This window comes from Pelophylax lessonae, assembly GCF_965119305.1.
Source record: "Pelophylax lessonae genome assembly, chromosome: 3".
Lineage (NCBI taxonomy): Eukaryota > Metazoa > Chordata > Amphibia > Anura > Ranidae > Pelophylax > Pelophylax lessonae.
The window spans coordinates 606,122,579-606,144,957 of NC_138770.1; the positions used below are offsets into that span (position 1 = coordinate 606,122,579).

The 22,379-nt window shown below is 43.7% G+C and overlaps 1 protein-coding gene across 2 annotated transcripts in view; it reads left to right on the forward strand.

Annotated features, from left to right (window-relative positions):
- The window catches only part of ENAH (ENAH actin regulator), a 195,036-nt gene that overhangs the window by 72,957 nt on the left and 99,700 nt on the right, over positions 1 to 22,379 (forward strand). For both annotated transcript variants that reach the window (XM_082251233.1, XM_082251235.1), the window contains exons 2-3: positions 4,046 to 4,211; positions 21,057 to 21,234. In XM_082251233.1, the coding sequence (XP_082107359.1) occupies positions 4,046 to 4,211; positions 21,057 to 21,234 (344 nt within the window). The remainder of the gene's footprint in view (positions 1 to 4,045; positions 4,212 to 21,056; positions 21,235 to 22,379) is intronic.

The window sequence follows — 22,379 nt, forward strand, 5'->3', positions numbered from 1 at the left end:
ATAGATCCTTTTGTGACATGACACATTTGTGGTACTGTGGTGTCCCGTTGCTTCATGAGTGGGAAGCCACAGGGTTTTGTCACTTAAAAAGAAGCTGAAATGTCAGATTTGTCACCTCCTTAGTGCTGACATCTGGTGGAGCAGCGTTTTTAAAGATCAAGCAGATACAGTATCTTACAAAAGTGGGTACACCCCTCACATTTTTGTAAATATTTTATTATATCTTTTCATGTGACAACACTGAAGAAATGACACTTTGCTACAATGTAAAGTAGCAAGTTTACAGCTTGTATAACAGTGTAAATTTGCTGTACCCTCAAAATAACTCAACACACAGCCATTAATGTCTAAACCGCCGGCAACAAAAGTGAGTACACCCCTGAGCAGAAATTTCAAAATTGTGGTGTGAATGGGGAGCAGGTGTGGTAAATTTTGTGTCATCACTCTTACTGGTCACTGGAATTTCAACATGGCACCTCATGGCAAAGAACTCTCCAAGGATCTGAAAAAGAGTTGTTGCTGTGCATAAAGATGGCCTAGGCTATAAGAAGATTGGCAAGACCCTGGAACTGAGCTGCAGCACGGTGGCCAAGACCATACAGCGGTTTAACAGGACAGGTTCCACTCAGAACAGGCCTCGCCATGGTTGACCAAATGTTGAGTGCACATGCACTGCGTCATACCTAGAGGTTGACTTTGGTAAATAGACGTATGAATGCTACCAGCATTGCTGCAGAGGTTGCAGGGTTGTGGGGGGGGTCAGCCTGTCAATGCTCAGACCATACGCCGCACACTACATCAAATTGGTCTGCATGGCTGTCCTCCCAGAAGGAAGCCTCTTCTAAAGATGATGCACAAGAAAGTCCGCAAACAGTTTGCTGAAGACAAGAAGACTAAGAACATGGATTACTGGAACCATGTCCTGTGGTCTGATGAGACCAGGATAAACTTATTTGGTTCAGATGGTGTCAAGCGCGTGTGGCAGCAACCAGGGGAGGATTACAAAGACAAGTGTGTGTTGCCTACAGTCAAGCATGGTGGTGGGAGTGTCTTGGTCTGGAGCTGCATAAGAGCTGCCGGCACTGGGGAGCTACAGTTCATTGAGGGAACCGTGAATGCCAGACATACTGAACCAGAGCATGATCCCCCCCCCCCCTCCCTTCAGAAACTGGGCTGCAGGGCAGTATTGCAACATAATGACCCCAAACACACCTCCAACACGACCACGGGCTTGCTAAAGAAGGTGAGATTAAAGATGATGGATTGGCCAAGCATGTCTCCAGGCCTAAACCCCATTGAGCATCTGTGGGGCATCCGCAAACGGAAGGTGGAGGAACGCAAGGTCTCTAACATCCACCAGCTCCGTGATGTTGTCATGGAGGAGTGGAAGAGGACTCCAGTGGCAACCTGTGAAGCTCTTGTGAACTCCATGCCCAAGAGGGTTAAGGCAGTGCTGGAAAATAATGGTGGCCACACAAAATATTGACACTTTGGGCCCAATTTGGACATTTCCACTTAGAGGTGTACTCACTTTTGTTGCCAGCGGTTTAGCCATTAATGGCTGTGTTGAGTTTTTTTGAGGGGACAGCAAATTTACACTGTTATACAAGCTGTACACTCACTACTTTACATTGTAGCAAAGTGTCATTTCTTCAGTGTTGTCACATGAAAAAGTTATTAGAAAAATTTGAAGGGTGTACTCACATTTGTGAGATATTGTATAGAACACACCCTTTAGTACTCTTTCTAAAGACTGAGATTTTTAAAGAGTCTTTGTTCAGTTTTCATATACCAGATGGAAGATGAATTCAGGCTTCCAGTGGGAGTGTCTGCTGTTCACTTTAGTGACCCCCCCCCCCCCCCAGCATCACATACCTTAATTTTGTTTTAAGCAGCTGGGAGTAAAAGGAAAGCCCTGTGTAATTTACTGATTGGCCCAATGCTATCCCTTTTGAGTAGGTCGCTTGCTTCTCCGTGCTTGGAACTACAGGATTTTCCTTTTTGGCTCCCCGCTCCGAACCGAGCGGTGGGAAAGAAAATAAACCATGAGTTTATGATAATGGGAGGGGGTACAAAGAGTGCAAGTTCACCTTTTCAGAAAAAAATACCGTACACCCTCAACACTCCCCCCTGGGGGGGGGGGGGCAAAAGAACTAAAGAAGTAACCTATTAAACTGCTCTGCGACTTTTGTCATAGGTGAATACTTAGGTGGGCTAGCGCGAGGCATCTCCACTGTTGGGGGTGGGGCAGAGTTTTAAAACTATGCATACAGAATTTTTTCTCAAGTGTGTTTTTTTTTTTTTTTTTTTCATCCATCTTTCCCCATAATGCTAAAAAGTATTGGGAGGATCACAAGAGCCATGGGTCTTTTACTAGTCATGAGAAAAATAAGCGGGCAGCCATTGCCAGCCCCTTCTAAGAAAGGGTAGTTGCCAGGCTGTCATGCTTATCCAGTGGCTTCAATACTTTTGAGTCACAGCTTCACAACAAGTGTTCAGACTCTGTTCAGACTCTGTTCAGACTCTGTTCAGACTCTGTTCAGACTCTGTTCAGACTCTGTTCAGACTCTGTTCAGACTCTGTTCAGACTCTGTTCAGACTCTGTTCAGACTCTGTTCAGACTCTGTTCAGACTCTGTTCAGACTCTGTTCAGACTCTGTTCAGACTCTGTTCAGACTCTGTTCAGACTCGGTTCAGACTCGGTTCAGACTCGGTTCAGACTTATACTTGTCAGTGTCTATCCATACAGCTGCATTCTTAAAGGCATTGTAAAGGCAGAAGGTTTTTATCTTCATGCATTTTATACATTAAGATAAAAAGCCTTCTGTGTGAAGCAGCCTCCCAAGCACCCCCTTATACTTACCTGAGCCTCATCTCTGTCCAGCGATGTCCATCGGCCATCCGGGACTATCCCTCCTGATTGGCTGAGATACAGCTGCAGCACCATTTGCTCCCATGGCTATCCATCAAAGTCAGCCATTCAGGAGAGAGGGGGGGGGGGATAAAAGCTCACTCTCGGTCCAGCCGACAATGCCTCAATCGCCCCTCCCTCCCTTTCCTTCACCAACCTGAAATATTATGAACATAAGGGTTATCGCATAATGAGAAGTTTCCAACACTTGTGCCATGGAGTCATCCTGTAGCCATTTAGACCATACTTTGTTGAATTTTTTGAGGCACCCTCTGTTGTAGGAAGTGTTCTTATATAAGGGCAGAGCAGTATTTACCAGCTTCCTCCAAAATGTGACCGTTGGAGTAGTGGGCTTCTTCCATGTGAGAGTGACGTCCTTCCTGGCGTAGAATAGGAGCCCCAGCAGTCCCCATAGGGGCTAGATCTTCGACCAAACCCAGTATGTAGAGAAGTGGAAAAAACCCTTCTGGAGACTGTATGGATGATGAGGGCTATTGACTCCCAATATTGTATGATGACACGGCATGACCAGAAGATTTGAGTGAAATCTCCTTGGAGTCTGTCACCGAGGGAGACAAGTTGTTTAAATAGGGTTCAAAGTTACTTTTTTTCAAACTTTTTGTGGCACCGTCCAACACACTGCAGCAAAATGCAGCAATCTGAATTTTCCTGGACAGCACATCACACCAGCATTTTTGGTGTGAACAGGTCACATAGAAAACCTCTATCAACTAAGCTTTTTTTTTTTTTTATATATAAAGCCAAGTATGTTGTGACCTCATTGGTGTGCAGCTGACTGTTTGTGTACAGATTTACAGGGTGTAGAACTCTGCAGGGAGTTGGTACTGAGGGTTTTCGTGAACACTTGTTGGAACCTTGCATCTGCTCTGACCATTGAGAAGCAACACATGCTATATGTCACTTATCCTTTGATTTGATCTCAGCAGTTGTTCAGCAAGCTTGGCACACAGGGACAAGGGAATGCCTACAAGTATAAACTGTGAAGAAAAGCTACATCAAGTGTAAAAATAATTCACCTTAACAATGATTTCTGAATGTTATAACTGAAAATATGTAAGAATACAGTCCAGTTCCTTTTTACAATAACCATTGCCTCTTCTTGTGTCCTTGCAGTGAACAGAGCATCTGCCAGGCCCGGGCTGCTGTTATGGTGTACGACGATGCCAACAAGAAATGGATACCAGCCGGCGGCTCTACAGGATTTAGCAGAGTCCATATTTATCACCATACAGGAAACAATACGTTCCGGGTGGTGGGCAGGAAGATCCAGGATCACCAGGTGAGTGGTAACTGCAGAACCTACAGACATTAGGACTTCCCCACTCCACTTGAAATTGAAAAAATTATATATTTTTGGTGTGAGTGCCGAATGGTTCAAACTCCCCCTTAGGTTTTTATTGCTGTGTGTTTACCCATTGTAGAGATAACCTCTGGTTTTCTTTACCAGTGATTGAAACCTACTTTTATATGGTGATTTTGTTTGCTCTCCTCTGGAATAACTGTGTGTATTAAGGCCCGTACACACACGCAGATCGTCGTCATACAAACGTCGGCGGACGAAAGATCTGCCGATTGTATGCGTGTTAGTATGGTGCCTCCGACAGATGTCTGCACACAATCTGCGGACAAGAGTCTTTCTTGCAAACATGAAAATTTTTGTCTGCAGACACCAGAACGGACAATTGTTTGCCTGTCAGTACAGAAATCAGCCGACAGACCACAGATTTGCAAGACTGGGCATGCTCAGAAAATAAAAAACACAGGGAAAGTTAACCATTACATGACATCACTTCTGCAGTCAGCTGAAGTCTGCGGACAAAATTCTTGTGCTGTCCTTGTGCTGTCTTTGCACTTTTCAACAGACACCGACATCCCGGGGAGAAAAGACGAACATTTGTATGACGACGATCTGCGTGTGTGTATGGGGCTTAAGATTCTGTAAATGGAGGTTTTCTATTCAAAAACATCCCAAAAGGGAAAGAAGGCTGCCCTGGGACTTTAAATGAAGTGGACACACAGGGGCCAGGCAGATGTATGATGTAAAATAGTTTATTAATAATAGAGCAAATCGTCAAGTGTGGCCATATGTATATCAAAAGTAACATAAAACACATATATATATATATATATATATATATATATATATATATATATATATATATATATATATATATATATATATACATATACATGCTTGTAGGTACAATCGAAAAAAATGCATGGGAAAACTGAGGCATCTTAAAGCGGAGTTCCAGCCCCAAAATCATGCCTGCCGATATTATGGCATCTGCTTCCTTATCCTTTCCTGAGCCCGAATTGGATATTCCCGGCATTTTTATTTTTTTACTTTTTTAGAGAGGATAATATACTCACCTTACCATCCACTTCCTCCTTCCTCGGCTGCGTCCCGCGCCGTCACTTCCTGTCCCGCAGTGCGTCCTGGGAGCTCTTACTCGTGGCTCCCAGGATGCAATGGGCGGTAACGAAGGCGGCTGTCCGCTCCTCTCATCGCGTGATTTCCAAACAGGAAATGACGCGATGTTAGGCGCAGCACAGTACCCCACAGTACATAGTACTGGGCATGCGTGAGATTTCGCACTGGATTCACCGGCCTCCGCCCACTCCAACCAGGAAGCAGGGTAGGCATTTCCCCCACAACGGACTCGGCGATCCAGGACAAAGATAGCGGCGCTCACAAGAATTTTTATAAAGTAAGATTTCATACTTGCAAACGTATTATTACAATGTATGAAACAGGATTAGCGGATGTATAGAGGTCTAAGGGTCACTGTTTGGGGGGGATATAAAAAAAAAAAAAAAAAAAAGATTCTGTAGCTGGAACTCCGCTTTAAGCTCAATGCGTTTCGTGAGAATATCTCACTTCTTCTGGAGTGGATGCTATGGATGGGTCTAGAGCGTACATAAAATAACGTAATCAAGTATAGGAATATATGACATGGTATCTAGTTAGGTATGCAAACTCATCAAAGACCCTATGCAGAAGTAACATACTTACAAGTGTATTAAGCCGTAATGATCAAAAAAAAAATCACTGGACATGGCGTGCAGGCATATATATATGTGTGTGTATATACAGTGGGTATGGAAAGTATTCAGACCCCCTTAAATTTTTCACTCTTTGTTATATTGCAGCCATTTGCTAAAATCATTTAGGTTCATTCTTCTTCCTCATGAATGTACACATAGCACCCTATACTGACAGAAAAACACAGAATTGTTGACATTGTTGCAGATTTATTAAAAAAGAAAAACTGAAATATCACATGGTCCTAAGTATTCAGACCCTTTGCTCAGTATTTAGTAGAAGCCCCCTTTTGATCTAATACAGCCAGGAGTCTTTTTGGGAAAGATGCAACAAGTCTTTCACACCTGGATTTGGGGATCCTCTGCCATTCCTCCTTGCAGATCCTCTCCAGTTCTGTCAGGTTGGATGGTAAACGTTGGTGGACAGCCATTTTTAGGTCTTTCCAGAGATGCTCAATTGGGTTTAAGTCAGGGCTCTGGCTGGGCCATTCAAGAACAGTCACGGAGTTGTTGTGAAGCCACTCCTTCGTTATTTTAGCTGTGTGCTTAGGGTCATTGCCTTGTTGGAAGGTAAACCTTCGGCCCAGTCTGAGGTCCAGAGCACTCTGGAGAAGGTTTTTGTCCAGGATATCCCTGTACTTGGCCGCATTCATCTTTCCCTCGATTGCAACCAGTCGTCCTGTCCCTGCAGCTGAAAAACACCCCCACAGCATGATGCTGCCTCCACCATGCTTCACTGTTGGGACTGTATTGGACAGGTGATGAGCAGTGCCTGGTTTTCTCCACACATACCGCTTAGAATTAAGGCCAAAAAGTTCTATTTTGGTCTCATCAGACCAGAGAATCTTATTTCTCACCATCTTGGAGTCCTTCAGGTGTTTTTTAGCAAACTCCATGCAGGCTTTCATGTGTCTTACACTGAGGAGAGGCTTCCATCGGGCCACTCTGCTATAAAGCCCCGACTGGTGGAGGGCTGCAGTGATGGTTGACTTTCTACAACTTTCTCCCATCTCCTGACTGCATCTCTGGAGCTCAGCCACAGTGATCTTTGGGTTCTTCTTTACCTCTCTCACCAAGGCTCTTCTTCCCCGATAGCTCTAGGAAGGGTTCTGGTCGTCCCAAATGTCTTCCAGTTGAGAATTTTGGAGGCCACTGTGCTCTTAGGAACCTTAAGTGCAGCAGAAATATTTTTGTAACCTTGGCCAGATCTGTGCCTTGCCACAATTCTGTCTCTGAGCTCTTCAGGCAGTTCCTTTGACCTCATGATTCTCATTTGCTCTGACATGCATTGTGATCTGGAAGGTCTTATATAGACAGGTGTGTGGCTTTCCTAATCAAGTCCAATCAGTATAATCAAACACAGCTGGACTCAAATGAAGGTGTAGAACCATCTCAAGGATGATCAGAAGAAATGGAAAGCACCTGAGTTAAATATATGAGTGTCACAGCAAAGGGTCTGAATACTTAGGACCATGTGATATTTCAGTTTTTCTTTTTTAATCTGCAACAAGGTCAACAATTCTGTGTTTTTCTGTCAGTATGGGGTGCTATGTGTACATTCATGAGGAAGAAGAATGAACTTAAAGCGGTTGTAAACCCAGGGGAAAAAAAAAACAAACCCTGCAAGACAAAGGCATAATGAGCTAGTATGCATCGCATACTAGCTCATTATGAATTACTTACCTTAGAACGAAGCCCCGTCACGGACCCCCGGACACCGCTGCGGACGCTGACATGATCCCACGGCGTCTCTTCCGGGTTCGGCGGCTCCGGCGCTGTGATTGGCCGGAGCCGCAATGACGTCACTCCCGCGCATGCGCGCGGGAGCGATTTTCCGGCAAGCTGCCGGCAAGGGAAGCTGAAGGTCCGCCGGACCTTCAGAGCGCATGCGCCGCTCGTGCGAGCGGCTGCATGCACTGCAAATATCTCCTAAACCGTGCCGGTTTAGGAGATATTAATTGTACCTACAGGTAAGCCTTCTCATAGGCTTACCTGTAGTTAAAAGTTAAAAAAATCGTGATACTACCACTTTAAATGATTTTAGCAAATGGCTGCAATATAACAAAGAGTGAAAAATGTAAGGGGGTCTGAATACTTTCCGTACCCACTGTGTGTGTGTGTGTGTGTATATATATATATATATATATATATATATATATATATATATATATATATATATATATATATATATATATAATGATTTTTTTTTTTTTTTTTACATTGCAGCCTTTAAAGCATAGCAGTGTAACGATCAGCAGATGCAATGTGTGGATCCTGCAGACACTCATTAAGCTATCTGCCCATAACTCTGATGCAGGTTACTGAATGGCAGCAAAAATCAATGTACTATGAGGATGCTCATCAGTGAACTTCCAGTTCACTGAGAACTGCAAGCCATCAGCCACAAAAGCCGACTGTACTTTTAGTTTAATTCACAGGATACTGAATAATGCGGGGCCATATTGGTAGAGCCCTAAGGCGTTTTTTTTTTTTTTTTTTTTTTTTCAATTATTTTCTCCCCAAAGTTACTTTGTTTTATGTTACGACTATCCGTGTAAATAGTGCTTAGATGCTTTCTTTGACAGAGGTCACAATGAGTGTTTTGTATTCTTTGAGTTCTTCCTAGTACAAGCAGGAATTGTAGTGAACTCACCGAGGGAAATGCACATGGATAATTTTGTAGAGCATAATTGCTGCTCTGCACTGCGAGCTCCTGTGGCTTCTTTCAGATGACTCCTATATATGTATTGTATGTGCCAGCAGGAGTCACATTGTACAGTCAGGAAGCCAGCGGAGTGGTCTGTGCCCCTCTAGATATGTGAGAACAACAATAGAACTTGCTCTGTGTTCTATAGGTGGGCTTCCAGAGTTTGGGGGAAGTGTGCAACTATACCATTGTGTGTCTGTTATGTTACAGGGTCGGCTCAATCCAAAGTATGCAATACTTTTTAAACTGCTGGTGAGCTGAATTTCTGGGGGTGCTTGTGACCAGACCCTTTTCCAGGTGTTGCACTTCCCCCGTAGGTTCTACATAATGTACAATAACTTAAAGTATATGTAAAGCCAACATTTATTTTGCATCATGTCTCACTGTATACAGTGTTTGTTTTTTGTTTTTTATGGATCTGTTGCAAAGTTTCTTACCTTGAAAACCTGCCAAGAGCAGTACTAGTTGCTAAAATATAAAAGCCGGGGTTGCACCAAGTAAATATGTACCCAACATGTTGGTATCCTATATTTTCCATAGACAGTGCTTTAAAAGCCCTCCTTAGGTCATCAGTTTAGCGTTGCGAAGGTCTGGTGCTAATATTGTTGCTCTCATTGCGGTGTGCGTGGCGATATGCAACATGTATTGTAATCAACGTTTTTAGGCATAGGTGCCACGTTGGTGCATGTATGTTTGTACGTCCATATATGTGGGACTGTCTCCGTTTTTTTTTTTCTATCACATGGGAAAGTCCCCTATGTGATCTTCTTTTTTTTTTTTTTGACAGGTTCTCTCTAGTGAGACATCCAGGGTCTAAAAGACCCTGCATGTCTCTTCTGTGCTCTAGTTAATGTAATGCACATTACACTGCATTACATTCATTGCGGTCCTTGATGGCCAGGGAAACTGAACGGGGACCCAGAAGTGACATCACATCCTGTGTCTGCTCCTCTCCCTCGCCTCTACTCGGCAACACCCTCTATGCCTGCCCCTGGATACATAGCGGAGCGGCACGTGCAGGGTGTGGGGAGAATTCTGGCGCCTAGGGTTTGTCGAGCCCCGATTAACAGTGTTGTCATCTTGCCTTGTGAACTCCTTCAGTTGGCGTTTGTGTTGCCTATCAGGTCAGGCAGACCTTTGGTAAATAAATGCGCTTGCTGACAACAGTGCTGCTATTTGCAAGGCAATGGCTTAGTGGTGTTGGCTTGAAACCGCTTTTGCTGGCAGAGTCTCCAGGTAAGAAACTTTAGAAGAAGTTTATAAACAATATTTACTTAAAGTGGTAGTAAACTTGTAAAAAAAAAAAAAATTCTTCTTGCAAGGTAAAGGCATCACATACTAGCACATTATGAAAGACTTATCTTAAAATGAAGGCCTCCAGAAGTGAGAGCTGTCACCACTGCAGAGGCTTCTATCTTCACCCGGTGTTGCTTCCGGGATCGCGGGCTGTGGCCAATTAAGTGGCCTAGCTGCGATGACGTCACACTGTGCAGGAACCATAGCACAGAGCTCTGAAGGAGGGTATGCCGTTCCTTCACAGCGTATGCGCCACTGAAGTCACCATCTGCCAACCAGGTGAATCTCTCGTAAACTGCATGTTTAGGAGATTATTCGTTTAACCTTCGGGTAAGCTTACCTGTAGGTAAAAATCAAAATCCAGGCTTTACTACCACTTTAAGAAACTGTATATAGTGAGGCATGAGGCTGAACATACTGAAAAATATATTTTATAGTAGATCTAACCCAATCTTTAAAATCTCATAAGCTTTAACATGTTGATTTTAAATGTTTCTCTTGTTAATTTTTTAGATTTTATGAAAATAATAGAAGGGCTGGTGACTAGGAGGTGCCAGGCCGCAAAAGGTATAGCACAGTTTTATTCAAAATGACATAAGTGTACAATAACAAGACACTTATAAACATCCATGGTAACAGGAGGTCCAATCTATGCTGGAGCTGCTGTGATGACAGAGGCACAGGGAGTTGTGCTACCGCCGGGCAACCGCCAAAGGGAAATAGAGCTGTCTAACCCAAAGATTCTGTAACCAATCTGGAATGCCAGAATACACCATCAGCCTTTGCTTATGGAGGCGTGGTCTCTGAAACGCGTTCCTAGTTAGTTGCAATGCCCTTGGGTTTGATAGCACCGTTTCCTTGTGGCTGTTCCCCCGTCGGTAGCCCAGCTCCCTGGAACTCTTCCCGCAGCGGCTCCAGCACAGATTGGACTTCCCTTTGGCCGCTCCACATGGAGCTTTACATTCCTGTTACCATGGGTGTTTGTTGTTGCATTCTTTTTGTACATTTGTCATTTTGAATAAAACTGTCATACACTGTTGGCGGCTTGGCACCTCCTCTTTCCCAACCCTTCTTCTGTTGGTGTTCGGGTTCCCCGCCCACTTCGGGAGGCAGGCTTGTTTCAGCCACAGTAGCCATGTTGTCTATTCATAGATTTTTGTTCAGTTTACCTCTGGGGCTTTTTCTTATATGGTCAAATATATGTGCGTGCATACACCTATTTTCAGTCCTCATTGGTTTTATTGTATGCTAGTGTGTTTTTTTTTTTTTTATGTACATGCTGGCGGTTCATGTTAACATTTGTTCCTTATACACTATCCAATTTTGATTGCATACAATTTTCCTTTGCCGACAGCAAGTCTAGTGCTGAGTGATTGATGTGTGTTGTTCATTAAATAAAACCCCTGGTCATCCTGCCATGAAGATCCTTGTTCACTCACCTTCAGTAATGTGGTGACAACTGTCTTTGTGATTCTGCCTTGTCCTCCTATCACATATGCTCCTGATAATTTGTAGGGGGCTGTGACAAGGTAACTTCCTAAAACAGGAAATGGCATAATCGTCAGCTATTAGTTTAATGAAAGCTGCAGATTAAAAAAGTTAAATCACTTTTAAGAATATTCTAAAGCAGAACCCCAGTTTTAATTTGTGTTACACATTTTTACTGCAGAGGGGTCCCAACGTCCCTTTTTTTTTTTTTCCCCCTGCAGTTGTAGGTTCTGCGTGCAGGACACTTTTTGTGTACTCTGCATTGGTTGTGTGAGATTAAGCCTCATCTGCTGCGTCCCATCATGGCCAGCTGCCAAATAAACACACCATATAGTTCTCATTACTACAGGGGTGATGACCTGATGCAGCCAGTGGCTTTTTACATTGGGCCCAAACAGTACAGCGGCATGCCCACAGGATCTTAAAGTGCACAGACTTCTGGGTAATGTAGTACCTGCATCACTATTGCTTCCTGTCCACTGCCCTACTACAGGAAGGAGGACCGGTGCAGTCATGTGACTACTGCGTTACATTACAAAAAAAGGTATTTGGTTAGGGAATTGAAGATAAAGTGTACACTGTCCAGGAGTAGAATAGGCGACTGCTTTTTATGCCCAGAGTTCTGCTTTATCTTCTTTCATTAGATTTAGATCTACTTTTTAAGGCCTATCCCTGGGATAGGTAAAGCTCTTAAGATCTAGGAGATGGGGGGGGGGGGAGAAACCGTAACCATCCTGTTTTCCTGGCAGTGGTCACACGTCTCTGATCCAGCAGTGGACTATTTCTCAGTGCCCTCACTTTTACTGCAGGATTATGAGCTCAACATTGTACTTGATGTTTGAGGACCTGTGACCGCCAGAGCACAGGGGAGAAGAGGTTGTGGGGAATGGTCTAGCCACATGAAGGGAGCTTTCCTTGGCAGAGGATTGGAAGTGGATTGGAAGTAAAACTGCATTTTTCCAGTCCCCTAGACCTAAACAAGCTTCTAAGCTTACAGTTATGGGGCTGCCCCACTAGAGTCACCTAGCTTTCTGAATTAGCTAGGAAGCGACATGTATTGTCACTTCCTGGTTAAGAGCTGTCATTCTCCGACAGCACTGGCCGTAGAAGCAGGTAATAGTGTGCAATCTGTGTTGGGTTCAGGGGAGACATCATGGGTCCAATAGACCCCTGATGTTTCCATTAAAATAACCTATATTCTATCACATAAGAGCCCATTGGTTTTATTAAAGGGACAAATAAAAAAAAAGTACATTTTTTTTTCTTTTTTAAAGTTTCTCAACACACACACACGATAGGACATCTATGTACAAAAATGGTGAATGCCCCCCCCCCCCAAAAAAAAAAAACACACACACTATATATATATATATATATATATATATATATATATATATATATATATATATATATAATATATGCAACGCTTTTTTTCCCCCATTTTTCATGGGCTGAACTCAAAGATCTAAGACTTTTTCTATGTACACAAAAGGCCCATATCTCTCAAATATTATTCACAAGTCTGTCTTAAGACTTTTTTTGTACAATTTTCTTTAGATCTACCTTCAACTATGTAGTACAAATGCCCGCCTAATTGGATACAATTGAAAGTGTTTGACCTCATATTATATGGATTTTGGTAAATCTAACAGAAAATTGTACAAGAAAATTGAAAATGTATGGCCAGCCTTAATCTGTTTTAGTGAGAATTTCTCCTTTGCCAAGATAATCCATCCACCTCACAGGTGTTGTATATCAAGATGCTGATTAGACAGCATGATTATTGCACAGATGTGCCTTAGGCTGGCCACAACAAAAGGCCACTCTAAAATGTGCAGTTTTGTCACACAGCACAATGCCGCAGAAGTCGCAAGTTTTGACGGAGCGTGCAATTGGCATGCTGATTGCAGGAATGTCCACCAGAGCTTTTTGCATGTGAATTGAATGTTCATTTCTCTACCATAAGCCATCTCCAAAGGCGTGTCAGAGAATTTGGCAGTACACCCAACCAGCCTTACAACCGCAGACCACGTGTGACCACACCAACCCAGGACCTCCACATCCAGCATCTTCACCTCCAATGATCATCTGAGACCAGCCACCCGGACAGTTGCTGCAACAATCGGTTTGCATAACCAAAGAATTTCTGCACAAGCTGTCAGAAACCGTCTCGGGGAAGCTCATCTGCATGCTCCTCATCCTCGTCAAGGTCTCAACCTGACTGCAGTGATAACTGACTTGAGTGGGCAAATGCTCACATTCCATGGCATCTGGCACTTTGGAGAGGTGTTGTCTTCACTGGAGAATCCCGGTTTTCACTGTACAGAGCAGATTGCAGACATCATGTATGGCGTTGTGTGGGTGAGCAGTTTGCTGATGTCCATGTTGTTGATCGAGTGGCCCATGGTGGCTAGTGGGGTTATGGACAACGAACACAGGCGCATTTTATTGATGGCATTTCGAATGCACAGAGAATACCGTGTTGAGATCCTGAGGCCCATTGTTGGGCCAGTCATCCACGACCATCACCTCATGTTGCAGCATAATGTACGGCCCCATGCTGCAAGGATCTGTACACAATTCCTGGAAGCTGAAAACATCCCAGTTCTTGCATGGCCAGCATACTCATCGGACACGTCACCCATTGAGCATGTTTGGGATTTCTCTGAATTAGTGTATATGACAGCGTGTTCCAGGTCCTGCCAATATCCAGCAACTTAGCACAACCATTGAAGAGTGGTCCAACATTCCACAGGCCTCAATCAACAACCTAATCAACTCTATGCGAAGGAGATGTGTTGCACTGTGTGAGGCAAATGGTCACGCCAGATACTGACTGGTTTTTGGACCCCCCCCAAACACAGTAAAACTGCACATTTTAGAGTGGCCTTTACTGTGGCCTAATACCCCTAATTACACACGTTCTGATAATCGTATGATAAAACTCGCTTTCAACCTGATCGCATGATAATCTGATCGTTAGTACACAGCTTTCGACAGCCAATCACGACAGTTGCTCCAACAAAATCCGAAGGGACAAACAGGAAAACTTCTGTCGTACGATAGCCCTGCGAACGTCAGTACACTATGCGTCTGCTAAAAATCGATCGACAGAGACCGCCCATGATTAGAAACCCTAAAATAGCATGGAATAAGCTTGGCTGCCATTGTTTTTGTTTTGCACCATCTGATACGTAGCTAAGCAACCAGGACGTTTTTCCCGAATCGTACGACAAAGTTCAACGGTTTGTACGCATTGTTGAATTCGATGTTAGTATCATGCAACAAAATGTGAACGATAAGTCGTCCGATTATCTGAACGTGTGTACAGGGCATTAGGCACACCTATGCAGTAATCATGCTGTCTAATCGGCATCTTGATATGCCACACATGTGAGGTGGATGGATTATCTCTGCAAAGGAGAAGTGCTCACTAACACAGATTTAGCCAGATGTGTGAACAATATTTGAGAGAAATAGGCCTTTTTGTGTACATAGAAAAAGTCTTAAAACGTTCAGCTCATGAAAAATGGGGGCAAAAACAAAAGCGTTAACGTTTTTATAATTTTGTTCATTGTATATCACTGCGCACGCTGGAGTGAGAGCAATAATTCCAGGCCCATTCTTTATGGTTACTCTAAAACTGGTGACCTGTTGCATGCAATTTTAAAGCTTGACACGTTGAGTATTTACTTGACACAAGCTCAACTTTTGTATTTTTACCAAAACATTGGGTAGTATATTGTTTGTGTGCACTAAAATAATTGTAGTGTATTTTGTACCTAAAATATGGGTTTGATAAACTGTTATGCCAAGGTCATGTGTCGTTAAAAAAAAAAAAAAAATTGCAACTACCACCATTTTATTTTCCACGGCCTCTGCTTTCAGAAAGTATACAATATGCTGTTTGAGGGTTTTAACTAGTTTTCAGGCCTCAGTGTTGCTAAACCCAGGACCCTGCATTCACTACATCTGATCTCCCACAGGAGGCACAACATGGAAATGCAATCAGTCTTGTGACTTCTATCAGTGTCCAGCCAAGCACTGGTTAAAGCTTGTAGGAGGAGTTTTGACTGTCCTGTGGGGACTGCAAGAGCCCTGACCCTCTGTCTGGACAGTGCTGATTGGCCCTGTGCTGATCACATGCCCTTTTCCAAGAAAAAAAAAAACAAAACCTCACAATACACCCCAAACTGAGTATGTGCAGCCTGACTCTATAGGCTCTTTGTTATCAGGAAATTATCAGGACAGTGGAAGGAAGGGAGGATCTGTGCATACAGGATCAAACAGCCTTTTTACACATTGCATAGGATTAACCCCTTAGGTTCCACAATGAGTATACCAAGCATGCCTTACTGCATATGCAGAGTGACATCACTGTTGTGGGTTTAGTAACACTTTAAATGTACATTTTAATGTGTGCAAAAATTGAAAAAATGGCTCCAGGACTGAAGTTGTAAAGGGCATGCCCATCCCAGCCTTCCCCTAGATCAGTGTTTCTCAACTCCGGTCCTCAGGGCACACTAACAGGCCAGATTTTAAGTATTACCTTGGGGAGATGCAGACTAGAATACTGCAATCACTGAGCAGCAAATGATATCAGCTGTGATGTATTTCAGTTTTCTTGCAAACCTGACCTGTTAGTGTGCCCTGAGGACCGGAGTTGAGAAACGCTGCCCTAGATCTTACATCTTCCCCAATCTAATAGCAACCGTGCCTGCCTGCTTAGTGCATTGTGTTAGACTTGTGACTTATTGTTTTGCTATTTGAACATGGCTCCTTTCACACTGGCGGTGCGCCCGACGGAGTCCGATCTGCTCAGCGGCGGATCGATCCGCTGAGCAGGCAGATATCTGCTCTGTCTCCGATCTGTGTGCAGCCCTGCTCTCCTCTATGGTGAGAACGGACCGCCTGTCCGTTCTTATCCAATCCTCCAGTATGATGGAAAATAGGGTTTCCATCCATCTGGATTTCACGGACCGGATCGGATAGCAGCGGGTGTCAGCGGAGATGTCTCCGCTGATATTCGCTGCTCCATGGAGCATTTGATCTGGTCCACCTGAAAGACTGACGATCGGATCGGAAAGCCTGTGTGAAAGGAGCCTTAATGAGCAGTTGTCTTTTAAAAAAATAAATTTGATATACCCAAGTCAAAAAATGTATTGTAACTTAGGTTTCTATTTGTTTGCTCTGAAATTATCAGTTCTTTTACCACAATAATGTTTTGTTTTGTTTTCCTCTATTTTTGGGGACCTGTAATGGAACACATTTGAATAAAGGCCCACGTTCTTTCTTATATTGGGGCAGGTGAGCCCCTTTGTTCTCCACGAACACCTGGGCTCACTTGTGCTGCCTGTCAGTGTGTTTTATCAGATCAGCGTGAAGGAGTTACAGAAGCACGGCCTACTGAAAAATGTAGGAATGCCGCCTTCAAGCTGCCTTTTGTTATCGGTGGCGGGAGGCGGCTGTTTGTAATGTGTAGATATTGGCAGGCATGTGTTTTTGTCAGCTGCGTGAAAAACGTGGTCAAGGTAAGTTCAAGGTTGGAGAGCTGGAGCAGTTGCTTACTACAGCGAGCATGCATTGTAAGCTGCTGAAGGGATTCTATGGTTTCATGATGGACCTTGTCTGCCACAGCTGAAGGCTCCTATCTTAGTGATGGCCCTGAAGTGGTTGCAGAGGCAAGGAGGTGCGATTGGTCCCAGATATACACAGGTGCTGCAGCTCTGATAGACCAAAGCTGCTGTGTCAGGTGCCATTTAAAGTCCAATGAAAATAAAAAGCATCCAAGAGGCGAAAGGACTTTGTGAGCTCATGCAGAGTCCTGAGCAGACTGGCTCAGGTTGGGCTGCCCACAACAGATGGCACTACCCTCCTATGGGTACCCCAGCAGAAGTCCAAATTGATTTATTAGTTTACATTAAAAAAAAAAAATCCCTCCTTGAATAAAACTCCCCCTTCGTCAGTTAACATATCTGAAGAGGGAGTTTTTTCTGGCCCCCAAAACGTGTTTTTTTATTTTTATAAACCAATCAATCAGTTTGGACTGCTGATCCTTCCTTCCATTGGTGCACATTTTTGGTGGCCTGTTTGGAAGACCTCTGATATGCCAAGTTTTATGCTAGAAAAGGCTTGCTTAGGGTATTGTGTGGATCCAGCAATCCTTTTCACAGTGAGCCCTAATTTGATTGGACAATCAAGGAGAAGCATGATACTGGGGTTACAGTTATCTTATAATCATGTTGACTGTGCTTGACTGATGGCACTAGTCATTCCAGTAGAATAAATGTTCTAAAATGGTTGCAGTAAGAAGACCTATTGAAGTGAATCAAACAATTGACAAAAAATCCAGAATTTTGAGCTGTCAGAACCATAATAGAGGGGACTTGAAAAACATAAGTGACTTATGAGATTGCTTGTGAAAGGACATATATACAGTATCTCACAAAAGTTAGTACACCCCTCACATTTTTGTAAATATTTTATTATATCTTTTCATGTGACAACACTGAAGAAATTACACTTTGCTACAATGTAAAGAAGTGAGTGTACAGCTTGTATAACAGTGTAAATTTGTTGTCCCCTCAAAATAACTCAACACACAGCCATTAATGTCTAAACTGCTGGCAACAAAGTGAGTACACCCCTAAGTGAAAATGTCCAAATTGGGCTCAAAGTGTCTATTTTGTGTGGCCACCATTATTTTCTAGCATTGCCTTAATCCTCTTGGGCATGGAGTTCACCAGAGCTTCACAGGTTGCCACTGGAGTCCTCTTCCACTCCTCCATGAGGACATCACGGAGCTGGTGGATGTTAGAGACCTTGTGCTCTTCCACCTTCCGTTTGAGGATGCCCCACAGATGCTCAATAGGGTGTTTAGGTCTGGAGACATGCTTGGCCAGTCCATCACCTTTACCCTCAGCTTCTTTAGCGAGGTAGTGGTCATCTTGGAGGTATGTTTGGGGTTATCATCATGTTGGAATAGTGCCCTGCGGCCCAGTCTCCGAAGGGAGGGGATCATGCTCTGCTTTTATTATGTCACAGTACATGTTGGCATTCATGGTTCCCTCAATGAACTGTAGCTCCCCAGTGCCAGCAGCACTCATGCAGCCCCAGACCATGACGCTCCCACCACCATGCTTGACTGTAGGCAAGACACACTTGTCTTTTGTACTCACCTGGTTGTCGCCACACACGCTTGACACTATCCGAACCAAATTAATTTCATCTTGGTCTCCTCAGACCTCAGGACATGGTTCCAGTAATCCGTGTCTTCAGTCTGCTTGTCTTCAGCAAACTGTTTGTGGGCTTTCTTGTGCATCATCTTTACAAGAGGCTTCCTTCTGGGACGACAGCCATCCAGACCCATTTGATGCAGTGTGCGATGTATGGTTAGAGCACTGACAGGCTGACCCCCACCCCTTCAATCTCTGCAGCAAGGCTGGCGGCACTCATAGGTCTCTTTCCCAAAGACAACCTCTGGATATGATGCCGAGCACGTGCACTCAACTTCTTTGGTCGACCATGGCGAGGCCTGTTCTGAATGGAACCTGTCATGTTAAACCTCTGTATGGTCCTGGCCACCGTGCTGCAGCTCAGTTTCAGGGTCTTGGCAATCTTCTCATAGCCTAGGCCATCTTTATGTAGAGCAACATTTCTTATTTCAGATCTTTAGAGAGTTCTTTGCCATAAGGTGCCATGTTGAACTTCCAGTGACCAGTATGAGAGAGTGAGAGCGAGAACACCAAATATAACACACCTGCTCCCCCATTCACACCTGACACCTTGTAACGCTAACGAGTCACATCTCACCGGGGAGGGAAAATGGCTAATTGGGCCCAATTTGGACACTGTCACTTAGGGGTGTACTCACTTTTGTTGCCAGCGGTTTAGAAATTAATGGCTGTGTTATTTTGAGGGGAAATTTTGCACTTTTATACAAGCTGTACACTCCCTACTTTACATAGCAAAGTGTTATTTCTTCAGTGTTGTCACATGAAAAGATATAATAAAATATTTACAAAAATGTGAGGGGTGTACTCACTTTTGTGAGATACTGTATGAGCAAAAAAAGTAACTGTTGCAAAACAATATAAGCACACAGTACATATATAGTATCTCACAAAGTGAGTACACCCCTCACATTTTTGTAAATATTTTATTTTATCTTTTCTTGTGACAACACTGAAGAAATGATACTTTGCTACAATGTAAACAGCTTGTATAACAGTGTAAATTTGCTGTCCCCTCAAAATAACTCCACACACAGCCATTAATGTCTAAACTACTGGCAACAAAAGTGAGTACACCCCTAGGTGTAAATGTCCAAATTGGGCCCAAAGTGTCAATATTTTGTGTGGCCACCTTTATTTTCCAGCCTTAACCCTCTTGGGTATGGAGTTCATCAGAGCTTCACAGGTTGCCACTGGAGCCCTCTTCCACTCCTCCAGAAATTCTAATTTAATATTTGTGTACACATCTTCTTTAAAGCCTATGTCATTGCTTAAAAAATTAATGACATATCTGCAATAGATATACATTTCCCAAGTTTTTTGTCTTTTCAAAAAACCTGCAAGTAGTGACATTTTTATTTGTTGATATGCTGGAAATCCAGTAAGCATTTAACTTCCTGTAGTGAGCTGACAACATGGCCACTAATGCGCTGAAACCAGAGGTGTCCTCCGCCTAGCCCAGATCAACTGCAGAACCCATTCCCTTATGTGAAAGAATGGAAGATTTTAAGTATTACCTTGGGGAAATGCAGACTAGAGTACTGCAATCACTGAGCAGCAAATTATATCACCTGGGATGTATTTCAGTTATCTTGCAAACCTGGCCTGTTAGTGGGCCCTGAGGACCAGGGTTGAGGACCACTGTTCTAGTCTTGCCAGCTCACTACAGAAAGTTAAAAGCACTCCAGACTTCTGGTAGGATCCACAAGTATTTTCTGTACTTGCAGTATAAAACGTAGTTATATATTATGTACTGCATGTGTATGTATTATAGAGATGTACTGCTTTTATTTTATTTTTTTTATTAATGTTTGCATGCGGGTCCTCCTTTTTTAAAGAGCATCTTCAGACATAAAAAAAAAAAAAAAATAGTGAGCAGCTGAAAATACTGTGGCTGCTGACTTGTAAAAACATAAGTCGCCTGTCCAGGGATTTAGCACGGTCCTCGCTTGGGCCGGTTCTTCACTGGTATTTGGGTCCCTGGCACAGGCATGTTTACTAAGGGAAGCAGGCTGTAACTTCTTGTGGCTTCATAGCTGGCTTCCCACTGCATATATGAGAGCTGTGCTGCACTGTATTAATGGTCCCACGGCCTCCTGGGACCTGTGATGTGCCCCAGACGGTTGCGGGTAGGCAGTGCCTGGCAGAACTTCTGCTTCAATTGCTTAGGTGGCCTTAGCAGAAGTGGGAGCAAGTACCTGCTAAGTAGGTACCCGCTCCTCCAAAAGTGAAAGTGGGGTGGGGGGAGGAGATGTTAAAGTGGATCTTCCCTTTTTAGGGTGAAGTTCTGCTTTCAATAAATGTCTGACATGTAAGGAATTCTCACTGACGTTGTTTTCTGTGTTCTTTACCAAAGGTGGTGATCAACTGTGCCATTCCTAAGGGGCTGAAGTACAACCAGGCAACTCAGACCTTCCACCAGTGGCGGGATGCACGACAAGTTTATGGGCTCAATTTCGGGAGCAAAGAAGATGCCAATGTTTTTGCAAGTGCCATGATGCATGCCTTGGAGGTGCTGAACTCCCAGGAGTCTGGTGAGTGTAAAACTCTGCTTCTGTTCTCATGGTCAGCCAAAAATGAATAGGGATTGTTGGGAAGTGTAAGATGGTTCTGCAGCTTCATAAAATAAAGCAAATTTTAAACTTGGCTCAATAATAAATACTGCCTTTTGTTTCCCTTAAAGCTGAAGTTTAATCTGTATATACTTTGCCCTTTGTGCTGCCAGCCTCATCAACATGATAATTAAATGTTTAAAAAAGCATTCCTATATTATGTACCTTATTCTAGACTTCAAGTCATCACTGAGCCTCTGTTCCTCTCCACACAATGCAGGCAGATTATGGCTGGTGGGAGGGGCCGGCAGGGTACGATACATGGTTTCCTGAAAACATCACAGCACCCTGCTCCGTACTCCTTTCAAGAGCCCCCGTCTCTGGTGCAAGCCGTGGGCTGGCTCTTGGAAGTAGTTGTTCTAGGCAGACTTCATTTGTATGCAGACCGCCCCTAGTTAACACCTACATGGGATGCTGAGCCTTCATGACTGAAAGAACTGAAATCCAATAAATGAAAGTAGTGGGCCGGGAAAGTAAGGCTCCAGAGGAAAGGGCTGGTTAATGCTGGATGTCCTCCAGCAAGGGAAAGAGGTAGACTGACTTGCTCCAGGTTCTAATGCACACTGTGAGAAGCTTACAGTATGGGATGAAACCGGAGTAAGCACTTTCAGTACAGGAGAGACGTTTGTACTACTGTGCAAGACTAAAGCGAAGGCTGAAGTTCAGCTTTAAAGTGTTACTAAACCCAGGAGCCTTCATTCACTATATCTGGTCTCTCACAGTACACAGAACATGGAAATGCAATTATTTTTGTGAATTTAAACTGCTAAATACCTTTTCTCAGCAGTATATAGCAGTATTCTGACTTCTGTTAGTGTCTGGTTGAAGCTTGGAGGAGTTTTTTTTATTCTCCTCTGACTGTCCTAAGAGGCTGCATGACCCCTGACCCTTTGTCTAGACAGTGCTGATTGGGCATGTGCTGATCACATGATCTCTCCCAAAAAAACTTTCTAGCAATACACACCAAACTGATCATGTGCAGAGTGCCCCCCAAGGCTCTATACTATCAGGAGATGGATTGGGGACCGTAAAAGAAGGGGAGGATCAGAGAAGACTTACATAATACT